This window comes from Juglans microcarpa x Juglans regia, chromosome 2S (genome assembly GCF_004785595.1).
Source record: "Juglans microcarpa x Juglans regia isolate MS1-56 chromosome 2S, Jm3101_v1.0, whole genome shotgun sequence".
Taxonomy (NCBI): Eukaryota; Viridiplantae; Streptophyta; class Magnoliopsida; order Fagales; family Juglandaceae; genus Juglans; species Juglans microcarpa x Juglans regia.
This window is the reverse complement of record NC_054597.1, coordinates 27,054,623-27,079,077: the sequence shown is the minus strand read 5'-3', so window position 1 is coordinate 27,079,077 and position 24,455 is coordinate 27,054,623. Positions and strand designations below refer to the sequence as shown.

General features: G+C 33.9%; 2 protein-coding genes across 8 annotated transcripts; both read left to right on the top strand.

Moving 5' to 3' along the window:
* Positions 1-1,741: 1,741 nt before the first annotated feature.
* Positions 1,742-8,313, top strand: LOC121251508 (pentatricopeptide repeat-containing protein At3g24000, mitochondrial-like). 6 transcript variants are annotated; one of them, XM_041150770.1, is made up of 9 exons: positions 1,742-5,012; positions 5,470-5,582; positions 6,372-6,494; positions 6,606-6,722; positions 6,824-6,869; positions 6,969-7,078; positions 7,240-7,300; positions 7,393-7,478; positions 7,552-8,313. In XM_041150770.1, exon 1 carries the CDS (start codon positions 1,935-1,937, stop codon positions 4,941-4,943), a length of 3,009 nt encoding a protein of 1,002 aa, XP_041006704.1. In that variant the 5' UTR covers positions 1,742-1,934; the 3' UTR covers positions 4,944-5,012; positions 5,470-5,582; positions 6,372-6,494; positions 6,606-6,722; positions 6,824-6,869; positions 6,969-7,078; positions 7,240-7,300; positions 7,393-7,478; positions 7,552-8,313. The 6 variants fall into 6 exon arrangements, with proteins under 6 accessions (XP_041006704.1, XP_041006708.1, XP_041006703.1 ...); XM_041150774.1 differs by having other exon boundaries at positions 6,824-7,078; positions 7,393-7,475; XM_041150769.1 differs by having other exon boundaries at positions 6,824-7,078.
* Positions 8,314-22,399: 14,086 nt separating this feature from the next.
* On the top strand, positions 22,400-23,990 carry LOC121251507 (transcription factor KUA1-like). Of its 2 annotated transcripts, none has more exons than XM_041150767.1 (3): positions 22,400-22,886; positions 23,029-23,228; positions 23,358-23,990. In XM_041150767.1, the coding sequence occupies exons 1-3, from the start codon at positions 22,577-22,579 to the stop codon at positions 23,700-23,702; spliced, it is 855 nt and encodes a 284-aa protein (XP_041006701.1). In that variant the 5' UTR covers positions 22,400-22,576; the 3' UTR covers positions 23,703-23,990. The 2 variants fall into 2 exon arrangements, with proteins under 2 accessions (XP_041006701.1, XP_041006700.1); XM_041150766.1 differs by having other exon boundaries at positions 23,352-23,990.
* The last annotated feature ends 465 nt before the right edge of the window (positions 23,991-24,455 follow it).

Sequence of the window (24,455 nt, the reverse complement as noted above, 5' to 3'; positions counted from 1 at the left end):
CTCAATCGTCTTTGATGCCAAATTGCAACACCCCATTCCCATAGGATAGAAGTGTCATGTACTTTTTTTTTCATAAAATAAATTCGACAAGAGATCTCATATTTAATAAATGAAATTAGGATTTAATAGAATAAAAGGAGAAAGGTCCAACTTTCCATGAGAAAACCAACTTCATTTTGGGTTCACTGCAATTATCATTTTAGACTATTGGATCATTTTAGACAATGTCTTTCTTAGAACATACATAATCTTTAACAATGATTATGCTAATTGAAAATTAATTAGTAATATTTCTTTTAAAAACATATTGATTAGCAATTGTTACCTATCTCCTCAATTAATATGAAAACTAACAAATTAATGAACAGGTGGAGACAGTGGGATTAGTAATCTATTAATTTGATACAATCTAAAATGGAGTAGACATTATAAATTAAGGTGCTAACTATAAAACTCTTTTAGTAATAAATAATCTCATCCACTCTCTTTACTCTAATGCAATCGAAAAATAAGGGCTGGTTTGGAGAGATGAAATGAGATGGTTTTAGATGAAAAATGAAAGTTGAATAAAATATTATTAGAATATTATTTTTTAATATTATTATTATTTTAGAATTTGAAAAAGTTAAATTGTGATTTAAAAAAATTGAATTATTTATTATATTTTGTGTGAAAATTTAAAAAAATTATAATGATTAAATGAGATGAAATATTCTGAATCCAAACGGGGCCTAATACTTATTCCTGTTCTATTTCCTTTAAGGTTTTATTATCTTCACATCCAACACTAGAGGACAACTTAAAAATAATTGTATGCTGAATAAAAAAAAAAAAAAAAATTGTGTGCTGAGAGAAAAATAATAAGTCTATTTCTTTTTCAACATTCACTCTAAATTACAAAAATCCCAACATATACACACTGAACTGTTAGGCTTCGTTTGGAACATAAACTACTCTCAACTCATCATTATAACTTTTTCAAATTCCAACATAAAATATAATAAACAATTTAACTTTTTCAAATTTCAAAACAATAATAATATTAAAAAATAATATTCTAACAATATTTTATTATCTCAACTCAACTCAACTCAACTCAACTCACTTTAACATCCAAACTCACCTAGTAGTCAAGATTAAGGGGGCTTTTAGTTTAAGATAATGTTGCCAAAGAAAATTCTATTAATAAATTTTTAGCCATAATTTTTTCATCATCTTCTCATCATTTTTAGTTTAAGTGATTAACGGATAAATAATGAATAATAATTATTTCTTCAATTATTAATGATATAGAATTGGCAAATATCTTGTACCATTGTCTTTAAGAGATTGCTATTTATTTGTTTTTTGTGTGATGTTAGAAGATGATGAAGTGATCGTTACAAATAATTTCTTAAATATAAATTTTTTATAACTAGTTTCTAAAAATCGATTTTAAATGAAAGATGATTCTAATATTTTAATAAAGTATTATTTAGTTGTATAAAAAATTATAAAATAATCCTATGAATGTTGGAAGTTATGAGGAACGATAGAGTTGCAGCCCATTTATATTTTGTTTACAACTTATGAATAAAATAGTATTTTTTAAAATTAAAATAAAAATAAATATTTTAAAAAATATTTTTTTATTTAAAAATTATAGAAAAATTGTAAAGAAATTATAAATCTGTCATTTATCGAAATTTATATACGCCTGCTCGAGTCGAGTTTAAGCTATGGTGAAGACCCTAATCCCAACGATTCCTATCAATTGATATTGACTAATCGAACGGTTAGATAATTTAGATTGGTTGGCCGTACTTGTGTCACAGCCGCACGATACCAAGGAATCTTAAGGTTCAGATCGGCCGAGTTACTGGGCCGCCTCCCCTTCCCTTCGTTCTCCTCAACTAGTCGACTTTCTCTGTAACTATTGATGCACTTTTGGTTTGATGATAAAAAGCTTTTTCAGAATCGAAGCTAGGGGATCAAAGTTGATGGAATGCGACTTTATCGCCCTAAGGATGCGTAGCCCACCGCCTGGTTTTCGATTTAATTTTCCAAATAAGCTTCGTACCAGTTCGAAGTCACTGCTGGTTTCTTTACGATTAAATTCTTCGTATTGTGTTGCTTTAGATGTTGTAGAATCAAACCCCACCAGTGACTCGGATTACTCCGATACCCGAAACTCGCCGAGTCGGTTTCGTGAACAGAGAAAACCCAGAAAAGCAGCTATTCGTAATTTGCCTAATGCGGTGTTGTTGGGGGAGAATATTGAAAAGGATGTAAGAAGTAAAGCAGTGGATTTGGATAGAATGGAGAGCTTAAGAAGTTATTCTAGGGTGCTGCGTACTTGTGCTTCGGAAGGGTCTTTGAATGACGGAAGGGCTATGCATGGGCAGGTGATCAAGAAAGGTATAGACCCGGATTCTCATCTGTGGGTTTCATTAATTAATGCATATGCTAAATGTGGGAGTCCCACGTGTGCTCGCCGGGTGCTTGAGGAGATGCCTGAACGGGATGTTGTGTCTTGGACTGCATTGATACAAGGGCATGTGGCTGAAGGATATAGCGGTGATGGTATCAATTTATTTTGCGCGATGAGAAGGGAAGGTGTGAGGCCCAATGAGTTTACATTGGCTACTGGGTTGAAAGCTTGTGCTCTCTGCATGGATTTAAATTTTGGTAGACAGGTGCATGCAGAAGCAACCAAACTCGGGTTAGTCTCGGATTTATTTGTTGGGTCTGCTCTTGTTGACCTTTATGCGAAGTGTGGTGAGATGGAACTTGCGGATAGAGTGTTCTTTTACATGCCTGAGCAGAATGATGTCTCGTGGAATGCCTTGCTTAATGGCTATGCTATGGTGGGTAGTGGGAAAGAAGTATTGAAACTGTTTTCTAGAATGAGAGAATCAGAAATGAAGTTCAGCAAGTTCACCTTGTCCACTGTCCTCAAGGGTTGTGCTACCTCAGGGAACTTGAGAGAAGGCCAGGTGGTGCATTCTGTGGCAATCAAAATCGGGTGCAAACTAGATGAAATTTTGGGATGTAGTCTTGTGGATATGTATTCTAAGTGTGGGCTGGCATGTGACGCACTAAAAGTATTTAAAATGATCAGAGATCCTGATGTAGTAGCCTGGAGTGCAATGATCGCTTGCCTTGATCAGCAAGGTCATAGCCTAGAAGCAGTTAAGCTATTTTTGTTGATGAGATGTGCAGGTGTACCACCAAATCAATTTAGCTTTGCAAGTCTTATTAGTGCCGCCACTGATTTGGGATACCTGAAGTATGGTGAGAGCATCCATGCTTGTATATTCAAGTATGGGTTCGAAAATGAAATCTCAGTTAGCAATACCTTAATTACAATGTACATGAAAACTGGATGTCCACAAAGTGGGGCACGGGTGTTTGAGGAAATGACAGATCATGATTTGGTTTCATGGAATGCCCTTTTATCGGGTTGCCATGGCTTCAAAACCTGTGATCTGGGACCAAGAATCTTCTGTCAGATGCTTGCAGAAGGTTTCATGCCGAACATGTACACATATATAAGTGTTTTAAGGGCCTGCTCTAGCCTCTGGAATCTAGGCTTTGGGAGGCAAGTACATGCACATATCATTAAAAACAGTCTTGATGGTATTGATTTTATTGGGACAGCTCTTGTTGACATGTATTGCAAAAGCAAGTGCTTGGATGATGCAGATGTAGTTTTCAATAGATTGATTAATCGAGACCTCTTTACTTGGACTGCCATCATCACTGGTCATGCACGAACTGATAAAGCAGAGAAGGCTGTTAAATGCATCAATTTGATGCAACAAGAAGGTGTAAGGCCCAATGAGTATACTCTTGCTAGCTGTTTAGGTGGTTGCTCCCATATAGCTGCACTGGAAACTGGGCAGCAGCTTCATTCTATGGCAATTAAGGCTGGGCAAGTTGGAGATGTGTTTGTTTCCAGTGCAATTGTTGATATGTATGCAAAATGTGGGTGCTTAGAAGATGCTGAGGCGATATTTCAGGGTTTGGTTTTACGGGATGTTATAGCATGGAATACAATGATATGTGGATACTCACATCATGGATATGGACATAAAGCTCTTGAAACCTTTTGGACAATGTTGGATGAAGGCACCATGCCCGATGCGGTTACCTTTTTAGGGGTTCTTTCTGCATGTAGTCGCATGGGTTTAGTTGAAGAAGGGAAAAAACAGTTCAACTCATTGAGCGAAGGTTTTGGTATTACTCCTACAGTTGAGCATTATGCTTGTATGGTGGATATTCTTGGTCGGGCTGGAAAATTTGACGAGGTCGAACGCTTTATCGAGAAGATGGAGCTATCACCACATGCCTTGATTTGGGAAACTGTTCTTGGGGCTTCTAAAATGCATGGAAATGTGGAATTTGGGGAAAAATCTGCAAAGAGACTTTTTGACCTTACACCTGAGGTTGATTCTAATTACATATTGCTATCTAACATTTTTGCATCCAAAGGTAGGTGGGATGATGTTAAAAACGTCAGGACATTAATGTCCACTCGGGGTGTTAAGAAGGAACCAGGATGTAGCTGGGTAGAGATCAGTGGTCAAGTCCATATTTTCGTATCTCAAGATAGTTCACATCCAAAAATTAGGGATATTCATTTAAAACTAGAGGATCTCACCCAAAAACTAACCTCAGCTGGTTATGCCCCAAAAATGGAACACGTACTTCATAATGTCACTGACAAAGAGAAAAAGGAGCATCTGAATCATCATAGTGAAAGGTTGGCTCTTGGTTTTGCCCTTATAAGCACCAAACCTGCAAAGAAAATTAGGATTTTCAAAAACCTACGCATCTGTGAGGATTGCCATGATGTTATGAAGTTCATCTCAGACATCACAAATCGGGAAATAGTTGTTCGTGACATTAATCGATTCCACCACTTTAAGGATGGCACATGCTCCTGTCAGGATTATTGGTAAAACCAGAAGCTTCAGAGATATTCATTCACCCTTCCTACAATTGTTCACCCCAATGCTGTAACCGGACAGGTACCTTACTGTTTTCCTTGTTAATTTTTGTTATTTATTTATTAATTTCATCCTGATTTGAAAGGTTGATTATTTCATATGCGTGTCTTTTAAGCAAAATGCTACTAAGAAAATGGCCTTCATATGTGTTTTTTCTTTTGTTCTTTTGTATATTTCATTTTCTTTTTTAAAAAAGTATTGCAAGTATCTTTTGGTTATATTCGCCGAAGATTTATGCTGCTGTAGAATGATGGTCAAAACTGAATTTTGACTGAATTAGTGCTTATTTTGCTTAGTTTGTATAAATCGATTTAAGTGGAAATTCCATGCTCAGAAGCTATAAAATTCTAGCAATCAGATTGTTTAGCTGTTTACTTCCTTAATGGTTTTACCTTTTGGGTTTACATTGTGGTGACGCATACTTTTTCTTTCATTTGCTGTAAATTAGACTAATTAGACTACGTGCTTAATTTGTCAGGCAGTGGTACTGGGGTTGGTGATGATCTTCCTGGACGTACAGCTGTGGGATGCAACAACATTATGGGGCATTGTGCCGTGGTTGGCATTAAGTGCCAAGACTTGATGTACAAGGTGAGTTTCCAGTGGCATTGATGTTAACTTATCTGTTTTGGCTTGTGATGGTAATTAGATGTGTGCGGTCAGGGAAATTTGTATTGTCAATTTAATTCATTGCTCTCCTTAAATGTGGCTTATTCTGTGAATCATACTCTCGTTTTCTTGGGAATAGAAAACCGTCTGATAGGTTACATCATACTTTATTTTTTAAAAAAACTATAAATAACAAATTGATTTATTATTATTATTTTTTTAAAAACTAGAGGATCCTCCTACACTTTTGGTAGGCTATTTATATTAAAACTTATAAAAAATTTATTTTTTTAACTAGAGGACCCTCCTACTTTTTTGGTAGGCTATTTATATTACTATTGTAGTTTTGTCACAAATATAGCTTCCTCATGCACTATGATTGGTTTTCAAGAAAAGATTAACGAAATGAATGAAAATTGCTGTTGCGCATTATGTGGTGTACTTGGTCAGAAAGAAATGCGTGGTGCTTTAAAGATAGGGAGCACAACAATGACGGAGCTTCAGAATTTTTTTGTACACGTTATTGCTTTTGTTTTCAGCCATTGGGCTTAATGGAAACAATGTTCATGATTTCTTATCTTTAATTTAGTGATTCTAGAATGTATTTAAGTGTTTTTTTGTATACCTCCTGTGTACATAGGTTATGCCTATTTCATTTGTATCAATAAAATTTACCTCTCACTTATAAAAAAATTGACTGAAAATTGCCGAAAGAAATATTTGCATATTACTGTTACGAGATAAATATATGTGTGGCTGTCTTGTGTACAGGATTACTACTCTTTTATGTCTATTATTTAGCCAGGGGATGAATGTTTCCTTGATGTTGGGGACAACTATGACATTAGAGAGCATACCTCAATCCATTGATCTTGGAATTCAAGTGATAGGACGGTAGGGGGAATGGCTGAGTCTGATATTCATTTAAAGTGTGTGTGAATTAAGTTAGAAACTAGCTTATTAAATTTAGATTACTTCGTATCCCTAATAGCATGATATAATCAGGGTATTGGCGATAACAATCTTGTCATGGGATCTTGTCATATTGCTCATGATTGCAAGCTTAATAACAACAATATTTTTGCAAATAATACTCTTCTTGCAGGCCATGTTGTGGTGGAAGTGAGTCCTTGTTTACCTTGCATAGTTTAACATCTTTTCATGCTGTTATTTCTTATATATTTCATCTGATTATAGCCTAATTCAAGTCTTACATTTTGCAGGACCATGCTCACACTCAGATGCCATTGTTGTTATCAATTCTTCCAAGTTGGTTCTTTCTCTTTTATTGGTGGAGTTCTGTGGTAATGACATCTCTTCATTATAGGCCTTGAGTTTTCATAATGCCCTTTCTGTCTATGTAACAAGGAACCCAGCATGAGACTCGAGTGTTGGAGTCCAACATGGAGACTGGTATTACTTCCAGAAAGTGTCTAGGACCTACATATTGATGTGTCGAACACTTGAAAAAATCTGAAGTGAGAGTCTTCTTTTTATATACCCCTCTTCAACATTTCCTATTAAATAAAAAAAAAAAAAACAATGCTCTCCTCTACATTTTACTAAATCAATTACTTTTATCTGAGTGTTATCCAGGAAAAATCTAATTTATTTATCTTATGATGGTGGCTTGTGAAAGGGCTGAGCTTTGTGGGTTGAATCTGGAGGGTATTTGGCGTCGTAGATTCACAGTTGTGGAGGTTTGTATAAAGTAGCATTTCATGCTAATGAATATATTTGTTTTAATGCAAAGCTTGAAAGAGCTGATTTATTCCTTTGGGCAACAAGTTAGATGAATAGCCTGAGAATGGCTTATCGAAAGATGTTCATGCCTGTTGATGCAAATTCAAATGGTTCTGAAGACGTCTTGTTTAAGTGGTATTATCTCCCACTCTGAGTCTCCCTCTCTCTTACTCCAATCATACATGTAATATGGGCTAAAATAATGCAGGAGCGGCATGAGAATTGGCTTGTATGCCTGCTGTATGTTCCATGGTGCTGTCTATTCATGACTCTTTTGCTGAAAATTGCCATGGAATATGCAAGTTCAGGCATTGGAGTGGCTTTTAAAAGCATGCTTTAGTGAGTTTTGTTTCTTCTTCCATTAAGAGAAACTCACACCCCTATGGTCCAAGAGAACTTCCGTTTTTGCAAATAATTATAGGCCTTAACATAGTCTAAGTGGATTAATTTCGTATCTTCACTTATCAAAAAGCATAGTCTAACTGGCACCTAATTGGTGGGAGTGACACTGTTGTAGACTATACTGGAATGTGACAACTCTCATGTGCATCTTTAGGTTGATTTTTTTGTGAAGGTTAAATCTGTAGCCATTCAGTTGATCTTTTAGAAAAATTCTTATATTGGTGAATACTGTAATGCAGAGGGAAGTTACTGCTGCAAGAATATTAGGCTCGTTTGGATTGTGAAATGAGATGAGATGAGTTGAAATGATTTGTGAATAGTAGTGAAATTGTTAGTTGAAATTAGATGAGATGAAATCACCTCTTTATCCAAACGGGCCCTAACTGAAGAACGCAATGTATCTTTATGAAGTACACCCCTATTTTTTTGAACTGTGCCTCGAAGCACCGGCAGATTGCAGAAATGGATCTATTTCTTGTAATTCTAGAGATTTTGACTGTTCTGCATATTGTAATGGGGTGGTGTTTTTAGTTCTTTAAATGTTACATGCATGTGCTATCTTTATCCATTCTTTGATTAATGACTATTTGACAAGCCATGCTAGATTTTTGCTTTCCAGAAAGCAAAACCTTGCAAGATCGTATACTTAATTATTTAACAATCACTACTCTTTAGTGCTGTATCAACCCTCAATATTTGTCTTTTTCATACCTTGATTTGATTGTTCATTGCCAAAACCCAAGTTCAAGGTTCTTAAAAGCCATTTCAACATGGTTATAACTGGTGCCAATTGTTTAATCTCAGTGGCTTTGATTCGAAATTGCTGCTTCGGAATTTTAATAGAATATCCATCTTAATCTCTCTTAGAAGGTGCATGTACTGAGCATAGACAATGGGAATAATTAGCATATTCTATTTTCAATGAGCGGTGCTACTCAGTCGCACTGCTCTAAGTTAGCGCTAGGCCAAATTGGTATTTTTATTTTTATTTTTTAATTTTTTTATTAATATATTTTTTTATTATTTTAAAGCATTTTTAAAAAATATAAAAACATATCAATACAATAGTCACTTCCTTAACTATTAAGTAAAAAAAAAATTAAAAAAAAAATAAAAATAGATGAGATGTTAAAATAAGAGGACAAATTAGTAGGCAAAATAGTATTTTTCATTTTCAATTCCGGAAAATGACAAAACTAAATCTCCTGCACGAGTCTGCCGAAGTGTAGCCTATTATTTATGTTTGCTAGGTGAAGGAAATGAAGAATAAATTAAGGAATATTTTATTTATACTTATAATTTTACTTACATAATCATATGTGCTGTGCTGATACGTCAGCAATTAAAAATGTTGAAATTTTTAAAATTTGAAATTTGAAATTTTAATTAAAAAATAAAATATTGATAAAATGAAATTCACTCAGTATGTATAATATGATTAATGTTAGATACAATTAGAGTGTGCAAGTGTCGAGTGCTTTTTTCTTATAAAAAAAATAGAGTTTACCATTAAAAATATTTTTTTTCATATGGATCTCAGATTTATTTACTTTTTTGTAAAAAGAGTGCGAGATTTGCATACACTAGAACTACAAATATCATGTTTCTTGTTTAATCCTCTCCACCCCTCGACGTAGAATTAGAAAGTCAGTTCTTTGTGGAATGAAGTAATATTGTACGTCATGATGTACTATATATATATATATATATATATATTAACAAATTCAATGTGCAAATATTACTTCACCTACTAGTAGTATTAAAAAAATGTCCCATCTTCACAATAATTCTTCTAGATTTAGATACACCCCGCAGAGGTTAAATTACAAAGGACCCTTCCTAGGCTTGGTGATCTAGCAGCAACCTCCTTTTTCTAGAGTATTAAGACTTCGTTTGGTTACGCAGTTCAGATGAGATGAGATGAGATGTTTTATTAAAAGTTGAATAAAATATTGCTATAATATAAATTTTTAATATTATTTTTATTTTAAGATTTGAAAAAGTTAAATTATTTATTATATTTTGTGTGGAAGCTTGAGAAAATTATAACCAAACCAGCCCTATGTCTTCCTCTTCATAATATATAGAATTAAATTTCTCATCAGCCACTATTCACTACTCAACACCCCACACCCTATGAAAAAAGAAAGAAAAAGCTGTCAGGTGTGGGGTGTGGGAGTGAATAGTGGTTGATGTACAATAGAACTCTAATATATATGAGGGTAAACATATTAATATGATATTTCAATTTTGAAATTATATATATTATTCCAATCTAAAGCAAATATAATTTAAACAAAGTCTTTATTCTTTAATATTCTTTTAATTGATTATGAATTTGATCATTAAAAGTTTGAAATATCAGATAAATAACTATTAAAAAATATGGAATTTTAAAGGTCTCGAAGATTTCTTTTCTTTTTCTCTTTTTATAATCTTTCGTCTTATTTTCTTTTTATCTAATTAAAGAGGGTTAGTAATAGAAGAATGCCACGTTCACATAAAAACTCGATGATCATCACGCACGGCATCCATATATATATATAATAAAAATCTAATGACTTTTCAATACATCGCATGGTTGCACCACTAGCTAATATATAAAATTATGAAGGTCGAGGAAATGACACTAAGCCAAAGATGAGTTTGACACTTATAACTACTTACTCCATATTATATATAACTAAAGTGTATTTTAATGAGTAATGCTACTCATTATCTTATGATGTAATATTATTAAATTATTAGATGCTATTTATTATATTTCATTTTAAGTGAACTAATCATCTAATACCATATTATAAGATGATGAATGGATGATGATAAAATGAATAATAAATAGATTTTTTATATTTTAATTTTGGATATGAAAAAGAAACAAGTCGCATGGCGTTGTTTTTGCAATAAATAATTTTATTTGAGACCTTTTACGCTACACACGATCCATGTAGTATGATTTGATTTGAAAAATAAATTTTAAATTTTAAATTTTACAAATCAAATCATGGCACGTGGATGTGTGGTGTAAAGATATTTAAATATCACTACTATTTAACAATTCGCTGAGAGATCAAGATGATTATAGAATCATCAAATCTCAGTTAAAGGAATATAGTTTCCCACTAACAAAACCATATTTTTCTGTGAATAAGATTAGATAATGATATATCTTTTGATTAAAGAAAGACACAAATTAAAGTGCTTGTACATTGGACATTCCGCAAGAGTAGAACTGTAATCTAATGCAGGATCATGATCTGTGATGACGTAATCTTTCTTTTTAGCATTAGTGGGACAGTTGATGCTAATTATGTAACCATAATATAAGATCATGACATATAAACCTAATTAAAAGAAACAAAAGATCAGACAAAGACAAGGTTCCTACATAATCAATGATCAGTGGCACATCATCATGTCTGAGATCCTTAATAAACTTGGATGTGACCTCTGCAGCAACATTGCCCGTTCTTTACCTTTTCTATATCCAAACTTTTGAATTCATTTGCATCCTAATTTTAAGTATATTAATTAGCCAAAAGATTAATTGCAATATGTGTGGTGAGAAAAAATATCTATAATCGTGAATTGTGTAATCGTCGCGTAATTATTTTAAAAAATATAAATAAAATATGAGACTCACATGAAAAAAATTAATTTTTTAATAGTAGACCCTACTTTTTTTCAAAGCGATTATGTGATGTTTATGTATTTCATGGTTATATATAAAATTACTCATGTGTAGTTGCTAATATTTTATAACATAGACGTAGGTAATCGTACCTCGATCGGAATATTGTGCATCAATATTCTTAAGGGAGTACTCTTGTTGTAATCTAGTATGGGTCTAAATCTCGCTTGGGACTTTCTTGAATCATTAGAAATGGTATCAAAGTCAATCAGAATCAGAGCATACTTTGAACAGGCGTGGAAATGAAAGAGTCGTGGTATCAAAGTCAATTAGAAATGAAAGAGTCGTTCTATATCCAGTTGTCTACACTGCTCACTATTGTTGTTTTAATTTTTTTTTATTCATATTAAACTAATTGAGTTTTTTTACTCGCTATCTCTACACCATATATTTGTTAAAGAAAAAAAAGTAAATATACTGTGGTGTAAAAATGATGAGTAGAATTATTCTAAATAACAATGTGTAAACTCCATAAGTATTAGTGGGATACGTACTTTGAACTGACTTTTTGTACAAACTAATAAGTACAGCCCTTTAGAAGTCAGTCATGAGTCTAATTAGAGTTGCATTAGATCTTCTTTGATCTGTATGATGTATAAAAATAAAATAAAAAAATACAAGTAGCCGACTATATATGTACCTATTAATATTAATTAGGTCTTGGGTTTGTTGATTTGATGATCTTGATCAATTATAACTCAATTGTTTTTGTTATCCTTTGAAAATAAATGCTACTTGAATATATATATATAGATATATAGTCTTGTGGACTCATCCTATAATGATTGGAATATCTTCTAATTACTAGTTGCAATATATAATATATAATGGTTTTGGGGTAATGCAAATAAACGAATACTGATATTCTAGAACAATAACACAAGTTTCGATCTGGAATATATATAGATATCCACGCGATATATATGAATATATAGTTAAACTTATTAAACAAAAAAAAAATCTAATATTTAATTAAGTTAGATACTTCAAGAAATCTTACAAATTTGTCATTTTTTTCAAGTCCACAAATTTGAGCAATTTTAAGGAAACTGTAAGTAAATGCGGATGAGAAATAGTTAAACGCTCGAACTATAATAGTATCTTGCTCGAATGTAACTTAGACGATGTCATTTTCAATGAGTACATGCGAACGTATGAAATATTATGTTCGAACATTAAGCTCATTTTACGTGCAAACGTGTAAGTTATTCATTCGAACGTTAGAATGTGTAGACTATTCATTCGAACGTTTTGTCTTATAGTTCAAACGATTAGTTTATGTTCGAACGATCGTCATTAACGTTTGAACGTGAACTGTTTTAATATTAAACATAAAATTTCAAATTAAAAAAAAAATTGAGAATTGAAATGCAAAAACACTATATATATTAAATAATATTGTTCATTATATAAAGACTAGAAAAAGAAATATATTAAAATACAAAATACGAGAAAAGTGCATCAAAGCTTAGAACGAGTTTTTTACAAATGTATAAAATTTATCAGTCAATGTGTTGACATTTTGGTTTAGGATATCGAAACAATGACCAACTTCGGAGACACTCTGTTGTACTGACGTGATCTATTAGTCGGTGTGCATAGTAATATCTGAAACCATTGAATCAAGCAAGTAGGGCACGCATCCATGCAGATGTACCCATTGGCTGCCGACTAGTACTCCTGCTATGGGGAGTAACACCGGCCCCAGACTGGGTCGGTGGAACAAGATCTGGTGTAGGCCCAGGCTCATGCCGAGCATGCCCCTTTCCATGTCCAATGCTTTGACGGTGTGAGGTTATGTCTAGTCCCTTCATCTGCTCAGTCAACCACTCCTCCGCTTGGGGTGCTACTCTCCGTTCTAGTAGTAGCTGAGTAATGATCACACTATATAGTAGGTTGTCAGTGGAGATGATGCTCACCTCATAATGATCCTCTCAAATATCCGTAGTGGTAAGTCGATGGGCTCTCCATGTGCCACTTGTATGAGGAACTATGCACGAGTTCGACTGAAGGTGACCTTATGTGCCAAAGGATCTATGTTTGTTGCAACTATAAAATGCAACATACGAAAAAATAGCAGCAATAATGTCTGGGAGAATGTGCTCTTCTTATCTAAAGGTGTGCGGTATCTCCCTACAAGAATGAAGAAACCCTCATCGCAGTCATCATCCTAAGGCTAATCATTCCCTTTGCCCTCCGACCGGTCTATGTCTCTAGCCATAGACTCGATTGGGCTAGTAGATGATGCAGATGTGCCTACATTCGGTGCATCCTCAGGCAATCATCCACTATAGTCGATGCCTTAGAAATGCGACAGATTTCGAGTAGGTCGTCAATGACATTCGCCGATACCTCGAACTGAACACTACGTATAGTTACGGTGTGAGAAGCTGCATCTTGAGGCATGGACGACATCTCTATGTAGAACTCGCAGACCATGGAGGGAAATATCCTCTTCAGTGCATAGATATTGGTCAAACCTCTAGGGATAAAGATGGACCTCAGAGTCTTATTCTCCCATGTGAGCTCATCGAACTCATTGATTAACACTTCACATTTGGCCATAATAGCTAAAACGTCTATCTTAAAGGTGTCCGGGGATCCTTCTCTACCCCGTTTCCTAGTTGTCAAATGATGAGACATATCCTGTAGAAAGAAAAAATATGTGTAGACATATATATATATATATAAAGGTAAACAAATCAAAACTGTTTTGAATGTTCGAATGTTTGAATCTTAACGTTCGAACGTAAAATGAAAACATTCAAACGAGTAGGTAATCACATTCGGACTACTGCAATTTTACGTTCGAACATTAGGAGTCAAACGTTCCAGAAATGTTACATTCGAATATTTGGTGTATATATATTCGAACGTGAAAGTACATTTGAACGTAAATTAAATGTTCTAAGTACAACTGACATTGTTGTTGATGTGAGATGTAAAAATATATGTTCGCACATCAATTGAACGTTCAAACATAAATCCATGATTTGTTCAAACGGTTGGCGGAAACTTTCCCTCGTTGATTCTATGTCATATACGGGATACTTAATTTCATCTACTTTTACATGTCGATAGTATTATGTTTGAATGTGACAACATTATAGTGCGGATGATAGTGCGACATCGTTTTCGTCCTATGTTGGAACACTGGTCCAAGCTTATGTGCTATTTTATGTGCAGTATTGGCGAGATATTCCGAATAAGATTAAGGATCACATTCAGAATCGTGTATTGGTGAGTTTATATACCCTAGTTTTTTTAGAGATGTTTTAATTTTATATTTTTGACGCAATTCACTTCATAGGATGAATTCGACCTAAATTTTGATCGTAGTGAGAAAGTACGAACTGTGATTGAGTTGATGACTACATTATTTCAGCTTCACAAGGGAAGATATCATGACCATTTCAAGAAATTTAAGATGTTGGAAGAGGCTGCTTAATCTTTTTTTCAAAAAATAAAGTTAGAAGATTGAAGGAAGTGTTATGATCTTTTCGCAAGTATAGATTATCAGGTATTCTAGTTTTTTCCCCTATAACTTATTTACATTTCTATTGGTTTCGTGGATCATATTTAACATTGTTAATTTATCCTGCAACACTTACGTTCTATCAATGCACAAAATACTTTGACAATCCACCATCTCGCTGGTTCAAGTTCATTCCAATGCCTTACTGATAAAATAGTAATTAGTTATTAAAATTCAGTCATTTTTGTCATATTCTTTATTTAAGTACTAACATGATTTTTTAAATTTACTACTATAGCTTTGTTAGAAACGCGATGATTCTGAAAATTTCTCTCTTATTTATGTCTATGCTGGTACTCACACCGATGGACAGAACGAGTGCATTGATCATGTCGCCAAGACTACAAGAGATTGGGCTTTTTGAGACAAAAAATTTTGTCTCAAAAAACCCAAATTTTGTCCCAAATTGTTTTTGGAGATGAAAATCAATAAATCATTTTTAGTCTCTATTTTGTCTAAAAAAACACATAATTTTATCTCAAAAAATCAAAATTGCGTCTCTATTTTGTCTCAGAAAGATTGTTTTAAAAGGTTTTTGGAGATGAAAATCAATAAATCATTTTTAGAATGGAATATTTAGTATGGAACATCTCAAAAAATTTCGTCTCAAAAAATCATTTTTAGAGACGAAATTTGGTGGACCCAGTTGAAACTATTTGAGCAAAACCTTTTTTTAGATGAACCAATTTTGTCTTAATAAATTGTTCAAATGAAATATTTCTCAGTTCAAACCGACACGTCCATTCAAACAATATGAAATATTCATAATTAGTGACTATGTTTGATCCTGTTCGAACGGACGGAGTGTAAGTAGCATTAATTTTGTATGAACAAACTATACCAACATGTGAATAGATATTATGTTTTCTTACTATTTCTTTTAATATGTCACTTATTATATGATTTTTTTCCTCATTCTTGTATGAAAAAATGATTGAGATGCAATTTGCCTTTGAGGAGTCTTCTCCCAGTGACATCAACATATTTACATAGGTTCTCAGAACCAACTCTAGTTTGGTCAGAGGTTTGGGATGCTCTTTCAAGTGTGTCGATTCATCTTCTACAGCCTCAACTTTAGAAGTTAATAATCTTACCAAGGATTTTGACGCCACATGCCAAGAAATTAAGTAGATGTAGTCGAGACAACAAGAGTTGGAGGCTCTCTTATCGCGACAGTCTAATTTAAAGATGCATTTGCAGGAGAGGCAAAAAGACCAGGAGGAAAGAACACATATTGAAATTCAAGAACAAGTACAGAGGGAGATGTTGGTCCAAATGGAAGAAGAAGAAATAAATTATATTATTGTTCAAAATATTTATCATTTAATTTTGTGACTTTCTAAAATATTTTCATGAGATGATACTATTCGCAGTCTAATATGATACAATTTGAATGAAATTTAATTTTACGAAATTATTAGTTTTGATTAGCATGTTCGAATGTAAACATGTCTTTACGTTTGAAATAACGTTCGAACATAACTACATGGATGTGTGATACATACGTTTGAACGTATATGCTCCACAAACGTTCAAACTTATTCTGTTACATTTGAACAAATATTTCTTAATACTTGGATGATTAAAGAAGATGCATTCAAACGTATTTACTAACCATCCAAACGTTTAATCTTTGACTTTCGAACAATTGCCCATTAACGTGCGATTGCAAAATTCAAAAGTCACATAAAAAATGTTCAAACGTGTGTACGTTCAAACTTTAAATTCGACCAAGTGAATGAAAAAGATCGAATGTTAGATATTATCGTTCAAATGTTAATTGGTTGGGTCAACGTTCGAACGTTATTATCAATATTCGAAAGTACTTTCTATGACAGAATTTGACTGTCACAAAATTTCTTCACGTTCAAATGTTGCAACTCACGGAAGACTCCCAACTGTTACAAAGAAATTCTAGTGACGATTGTACACTAAACCGTTACAAAAGACTGACTTTTTTTTTTTTTTTTTTTTTTTTTTTTTTTTTATGGGAAATATACTTCAATTCATTCCATGAAACCTAAGTTATAGCTGTGACTGATAAATATAGGGAAGAAACCCAGATCACAAGCCAAACTACTCATCTATTTGAGGCTTTCCCGTATATAAATTTTTTTTGTGACGGACATTGTCTTAACTTCTATAAACTCTCTAATGACAAAACCTTTTAAGATATGAGACTCTGTAAGAATAGAAATTTCAATTTTGGTTTATCTGAGAATATAACACTATATAAAAACAAGATAACCAACCCCCACCTTCCAAAGGAGGAGAGGGACAACCATCCCCCATCCTCCAAATGAGGAGAGAGAAAACCACCCCCATCCTCTAAAGGAGGAGTGAGAAAACCATCTCCTGCTATGGACAACAAGTCCAATAACCTATTTCTTTTTATTTTTACCTAACACAAGTGACAGAACATAAAAACATAGGAAAAATTGAAAAAACTGAAATACAACAAAACTGAAACTTGAAATACATTGAAAACCAAAAAAACACTGAGTAAAGAGGCTGTAATGGCGCGTGAAGGACATGCGCCATGCTAGGAGTGTGACAAACTGTTGATCCTGAAGCTATCGAGATCGCTGACCCAAGAAATGTCGCTCATGGCGGCAGTATAGCCCTCTGTGTGGTGGCGTGTGGAGGCCGCGCGCGCACTTTGACTCGCGCGTGTGGATCAAGCACCGTAAACCTAATTCGGCAGTTTAAAAGATTGGCGGCTTAGGAACCCCGCGGTGGGGTGCATGTTGGTTGCTAGCTACCATAAAATATTAAACACTGCTTCTCCATACTTTGATTGGAAAACAAACAAACAAAATCAAAATACTGATTGGAAAATTAAACACTGCTTCTCCATGTTGCTCTTCATATCTTTATCACAAAAGACTTTTTGTGATGCTTTTTTAGTGATAGTTTCAAACTGTCACCGAAACTGTCACCAAAAAGTTTCTATGACGATTTTCTGATTTTTTTGTAACGGTTTCATCCTTCATAATAAATGAGATCTATTGTAATATGTATGTATTACTAGGGTTTTTATACAAAAAAAAGTTATAAATTACAAATATTGTTGGAATCATTATTAAATAATATAATCTTTAAAGAGTGTTAATATGACATTGAACTCCAAAATTCGATATTTGAGGGCTGATTTTCTCTCCCTTTCACTCTCCTTTATTTCTACAAATATATATATATATATATATATATATATATATAAATATATATTTGTAATGAGAAGACTCAGAAGCATCACATTAATGTTACTTGATCAGAAAAGAGAACGTCCAAGAACCACTCCTTTTTAGTATGCCAAAAATATAACCTTGACTATCCAGAGTCGACATATATATATATATATATATATATAGATTCTTTAATTCCCTCTAAAATAAAAAAAACGTTTTTGAATTGATAACTGGTAGCAAAACTAAAAATGAAAGTGTTAAATTTAAACGACTATATATTTACTTAAATTTCAATTAAGTATAGTATTATTTTCACTTAATTGCGTTTGCTTAATTACATGATATTATTTAATATCCACTCAATTATCATATTATAAGGGTTGAGGATGATGTCATTGATGTGGTTGAATAGGAGCAAAGCTCCTTGCTTGGAAATTATACATGATTACTAGCTTGTGATCATTAATTAATTGCGCATTAATGCATGAGAATAATCACAGTTATTTAATCAAAAAAATTATATCTACAAGAAAAACGGGCTTTTGTGATCAATTTATTGCAACCAAAAGACTATTCGCAACTAATTTTAGTTGCAAATAGTCATTTTGCTAGAATTAACTGGTCACAAAAGCCCGTTTTTCTTGTAGTATATAAATGCAGTTAAAAAAAGAATTAAGAAATTAAAGAGACCACAAGCTGAAAACTTATATTTTTTTTAATTATCAAATATGGTGATAATATAAAATTAGAAAAAGAAAAAGAAAAGGAAGAATAATTAGAAGAAGCTAGAAGTGAATCGATTGGTATAGAGAAACTAAAGCTAGACCTTTAATTAAGATCGACACACATACATTATATAGAAGATCAACATGAGATAATGATGCTTAAATGAAAGAGAAATACTTTAGTCACAAAGAGCTTACATAAAAAAAGTCTTATAAATTGACGTGTTTGATGTGATTCGTCAGATTGTGAAGTTACTTTTATTATAAAGTAGATCTAACAGATTAGATGAAAAAACTTACATAAAAACAATCCTATAAATTGACGTGGTTTGATGTGATTCGTCAGATTGTGAAATTACTTTTATTGTAAAGTAGATCTAACATATTAGATGATCAACCACGTCAGTTTGTGAGATTAGGCGACCTTTAAGCTTCCTTGCAATTAATTAGGTCAACTAGTAAGACAAATAATTAGTATATATTTAGACCTTTAAGCTTTAAAATGTTGTGAGTTGTGAGTGGATGATATGGATTCATAGAATCATATCTCCATACTTGAAAATTATAAATTATATAGTGATCAGGAATATTAATATATAGCCAAATAAGAGAATGTGTACGTTTACCTGCATAGATAGGAAAAATAATATTTTTATAAATGCTTCTCGAATTTGGGTCACTGGAGTTGATCTTGCTTGAACTCTAGAGTCTAGAGTGGAGATCTATTTTGTGCATGTGTCTATCTCTTTTACAATGATCTAGACCCTAAAATTCGGGTAAGAAGTTTAAAAAAAAAAAATTAAATACATTCTTTATTTAGTGGTATATCATATATAGCAAATGTGAATAAATATATATAATAGATCGACTTTTTCATTTTTGAAATTTAGGATCTGAACTTTATATATATATATATATATAGTGAGAGAGAGAGACACACACACACACCGAATGATGACATGCATGCATGGACTCAAAACCTTTCCTTGTATTTGCATCTCAATGAATTCCATATGGCGAGAAAGAAATTAATGAAAGCAAAGGATACACCCTAATAATTATAGTTAATTATCTTTTAGCAAAATGGTTTTTCCAACACACTTGGAACGATAAGGATTCAAGACCTTCCCACGGTCCCACCAACATTTACTGAGAGAGAAAAGAAAGAAAGAAATGGCGGAATTTCGCCCTGCCTTAGAAATGAAGGGACGGATCCTCCCCCTCCATGCATATATACATGCGAGGTGGCCCCCAAGCTGGTTCCTTAATTTCAACGCAGTCAAAAATTTAGATCTTGATAGCGAAAAGATCAGATAAAAACACAAATCTTAAAGCTGATAATCAATTTTCCAAAGCGGATGGGATGTCTTAACTAGTTATTTTTCTTTTTTACTTTTGAAGATAGATGAAGTTGATCGTCATCCAAATGATGGATCAGTACCGATCTTAACTTTACTTAATAATTATAATTTATTTATATATATTATAATTCAACCATGATGATCATTGAAGAAATTCATAGATCTAACTTCTTATCTCATAAAATCAGTTCAATAAGAAGAAATTGCTTAGTCTTAATTTATAAACATATTCAAAATCTTGTCGATAAGCGGCCAACAATATGAGATTATTTCTCAACAATCATGAAACGGTGGCTGTCAATCTGTGCTTTGAAGATTTTCTTTTGAAAAACTTTGCGACAACATAGGAGTAGTTTTCTACGTACGTTTCATTTTAAGGATTTTTATTGACTCAACCAACTAATTAAAGATCAACCTGACTTCTCGCGGTCTTTGGTTCAACGAACTGTGAAATTCAATTCAAAGCGAATTTATTATATATTCATCGGTCTTCTCGTATCTTATATAACAACGATATAAATATATATATATATATAAATATATATATATATATATATTTATATCTTAGGGAACAGCCCAGGGCGTTAGGCCCGAGGTGCATCTGACATATTGAGTTAAATAAAATAAAAAGTAAAAAAGTCAGTAACTTATTTGTCTGAAAAAAGAAAATACAAAATTAAAAAAGACCAAAAATCAAAATTAAAAAAAAAAACTTCTATAAAGTATGTAACCGTGAGTCTATTAAAGAGTCTTTTGGTAAAACATGATCATTCATTAAATTCTATAAGTGAGCTATATGTCAAATAGTCAATGATCTTAAGGACCTTTTGGTAAAACAATATTTTTCATTAAATTCTACAAAGAAACTACACGTCAAATGGTTAAGAGTTTTAAGGGTCTTTTGATAAAACATGACTTAATAGACTTAACGGAAAAACAACAAAAGTTACTATTCATAGTTAGATAGCCACTTATTATAATAGAGTATATATATATATATATATATATATATATATATATATATATGAGAACCGTTTCACAACGGTGAGGTTGGTTTTCCCACAAAAATAGCCCTCCATTCATCTCAAGCCATGTAAGATAAAACACTCTAAGAGAAATACACCCCACTACAGACAATCACCTCGTACGTGCTAGCCTTCTGTTCCTCAGCACCATCCTCTGCCTTCTCTTCCTCGCTGGTTTCTTTGCCCTTAGTTCGACGCTAATGCCGACACAACCATCTCAGTCCGACGCATCTCTATCGCCGATCTCCCCCATCTCCGTCGATCATCTCCATCTCCTCTCCATCAAAACCCAATCAAACCAAAATCCACAATCAAACCAAAATCTTTCGACCGGCAGAGGGCTCGGCGTAGGAGGTGTACTAGGGGCGATCATAGTTGAAGTCATCGGAAGGCGTGGAGGACGACCGACGCCAATTCGTGGGGATTTCCTTTGCGTTGAGCTTCGACCTAGAGGATGCGATTCAGGGTTGCGAATGGGGGGTGCGGGTGTGATTCGACGAAGGGGGTGCTCGGGTTGAGCTTCGACCTAGGGGATGTGATTCGGGAGTGCAGGTGCGATTCGGGGTTGCGAAGAGGAATCGGGGGTGCGGGTGCGAGTGCGAGGGACGAAGGCCTGTGCAAGGGATTTCATTCGAAGGGGGGTGCGAGTGATTTTTGCAAACAAATTGGTTTTATGATATTTGATGGTTTAGGATAGATACGGTGAAAATCTTACGTATAAGTTTATAAGATATGGTGGAAATCTTACGTGTAAGTTTATAAGTGGCAGGCTGTTTTTGTTTGAAAACCAGCCGGACCGACTATAAGGATTTATATATATATATATATATATATATATATATATATGGTTGTTGTAAATTTCCTATGTAATTTGCTTTGGTTGATCAAAATCACTTTTTAAAGTTTACATTTTCTATGATATTTCTCCCTTCTTTTCAATTCCTCGATCTATCTACTATTGGAGGATCATCTCTCTCTCTCTCTCTCTCTCTCTCTCTCTGGTGTAAATATCATTATCATTTATACGTAAATATAAAAAATAAAGACAAGTACCTACCTAAATCCAGAGGACAAAACAAACCGGTATAAGATAAGCTTTCTAGAGGTCACTTAAACGAGAGGGAGAGAGAGAACTTCTTATGATTTCTTTTTGTTTAGAACCCAAGTTGAAAAACAAAAAAAATACCCCAACAATAAAATATGTCCATCTCATCGATCGTGTGCACCCATTTTCATAAGCCCCACCTCACCCATCATGTTGAGTTTTGCCGGTCGATAGTCTGAGGTTGAGCTTGTCTGGGTGAAAATGGGCAGAAAGTGCTCACATTGTGGAAACGAGGGTCATAATTCAAGGACCTGCACATCTAACAGAGGGACTTTTGCTGGTGGTCTTAAGCTCTTTGGAGTACAACTTGACTTATCTTCATCTTCCGTTGCCATGAAGAGAAGTTCCAGCATGGATTGCTTGTACTCATCATCACCCTCATCATTATCATCCCCACCTTCTTCGTTGTCCCCATCCAGAATTTCCACTGACGAAAATTCTGATAAAACTAGGATTGGTTATCTGTCTGATGGTCTAACAGGCCGAGTACGGCCCCAAGAGAGGAAGAAGGGTCAGTTTCTAATGAATTCATATCTTTATTCTATTGTTTTAAACTTTTTTCAGCAGCACCAAAAGTATTCTTTCAATAAAGCAGAAAATTCTGTTTTTCACTATGTTACAAATAAATACGCCGCATTCTTATGGATTTTTAGGAGTTCCATGGACAGAAGAGGAGCACCGAACATTTCTAATCGGGCTCGAGAAGCTAGGGAAGGGTGATTGGAGAGGCATCTCTAGAAACTATGTGACAACAAGAACTCCAACCCAAGTTGCTAGTCATGCTCAGAAGTATTTTCTACGACAAGGCAACCTTGACAGGAAGAAGAAGCGACGTTCCAGCCTCTTTGACATGGTACGTGCAGATCTCTTTAGAAGATTTTCCTTGCGTCATTAGATTTTTACATCTTGTGGTCACAGAAAAAGTTGTAACCTTTTAAATTGACTATGTTTTGTTTTCCTTTTCTATTGAACATAGCTGCAGGTTGGGAGCAGCAACATGGCAGGCCAGTCTAATGAAAGTTGTAATCCCAAGAAAAGAGTTCCAGTTTCTACTCGATATGCTTTTGAGCGCAAAGTTCACCACAATACCGGTAGTACTATTGATCCTCTACTAGGCCTTTCTCGGTCTGAACATTTCAAGTCAGAAAACCAAGAAACTGTTTGGCTATATGGATTGATCAACTCCCATCTGATAATGAACACGTCAAATGCTGCAAAACCCAGTTCCCCCAATGCAGCAGTACTGCCTAATCTAGAGCTCACGCTTGCCGCCCCAAGGCCTTTGGAACAAATAAATCATCCCCAGAATCCCTTCATATCGGCCTAGTCATTGACAAATTCACGGATAAACCATGGAAATGATTATCCCGCGGCCCTGATGATGCCAGTTGCCACCCCGAGCAGAAGATCATGAGGATCGAATTATAACATGTTAAATGTTTACTGTATTGCCATATATAATTAGTAGATCTTATTGCGCAATTTTGTTCCCTTTTTGTGGGTTTTTTTTTTTTTTTTTTTTTGTTTTTGCTCTTTTCTGCTTTGAAAATTAATCACAAAAATTGTTAGGACTAGATCAGATATCTACCATCTAGTGTTCTCTACGGGGTGACTGCAACACTTACACGCTCAAACACATGATTTGCATAGATATATGTGGTTTAATTACAGGTGAATGTACAATATCTATCCCTTGGAAATTAATAACAACTCAAAGAAGAAGGAAATGACCATTTTATCACTACCTACCATGCACCAAGATCTCAAGAACTCCCAATAAATTATTAACATCATCAGTACCTAACTACTTTTTGTGTTTGCTTGCTTATAATTCTAGCTAGGTTAAACTACTTTGGCTCAAGTCATTTGTTTAAGGCATGAACTTTTCCTTGTCCGTAGTGCTAACTAGCTGTCTTAAAAGCGACAGCTGCGGGGAATTAGTACTAAACTGACACCATGAGAACAAAGCTAGGTTTTTTTGAACTGCATGCATCTCTCCCCAAAAGATCTTGACGACAAAACTCTCCAGATTACACTCATTGGAGTGAAGGGAAGAGCTCCGCTACTTCTCTAGCTTTCT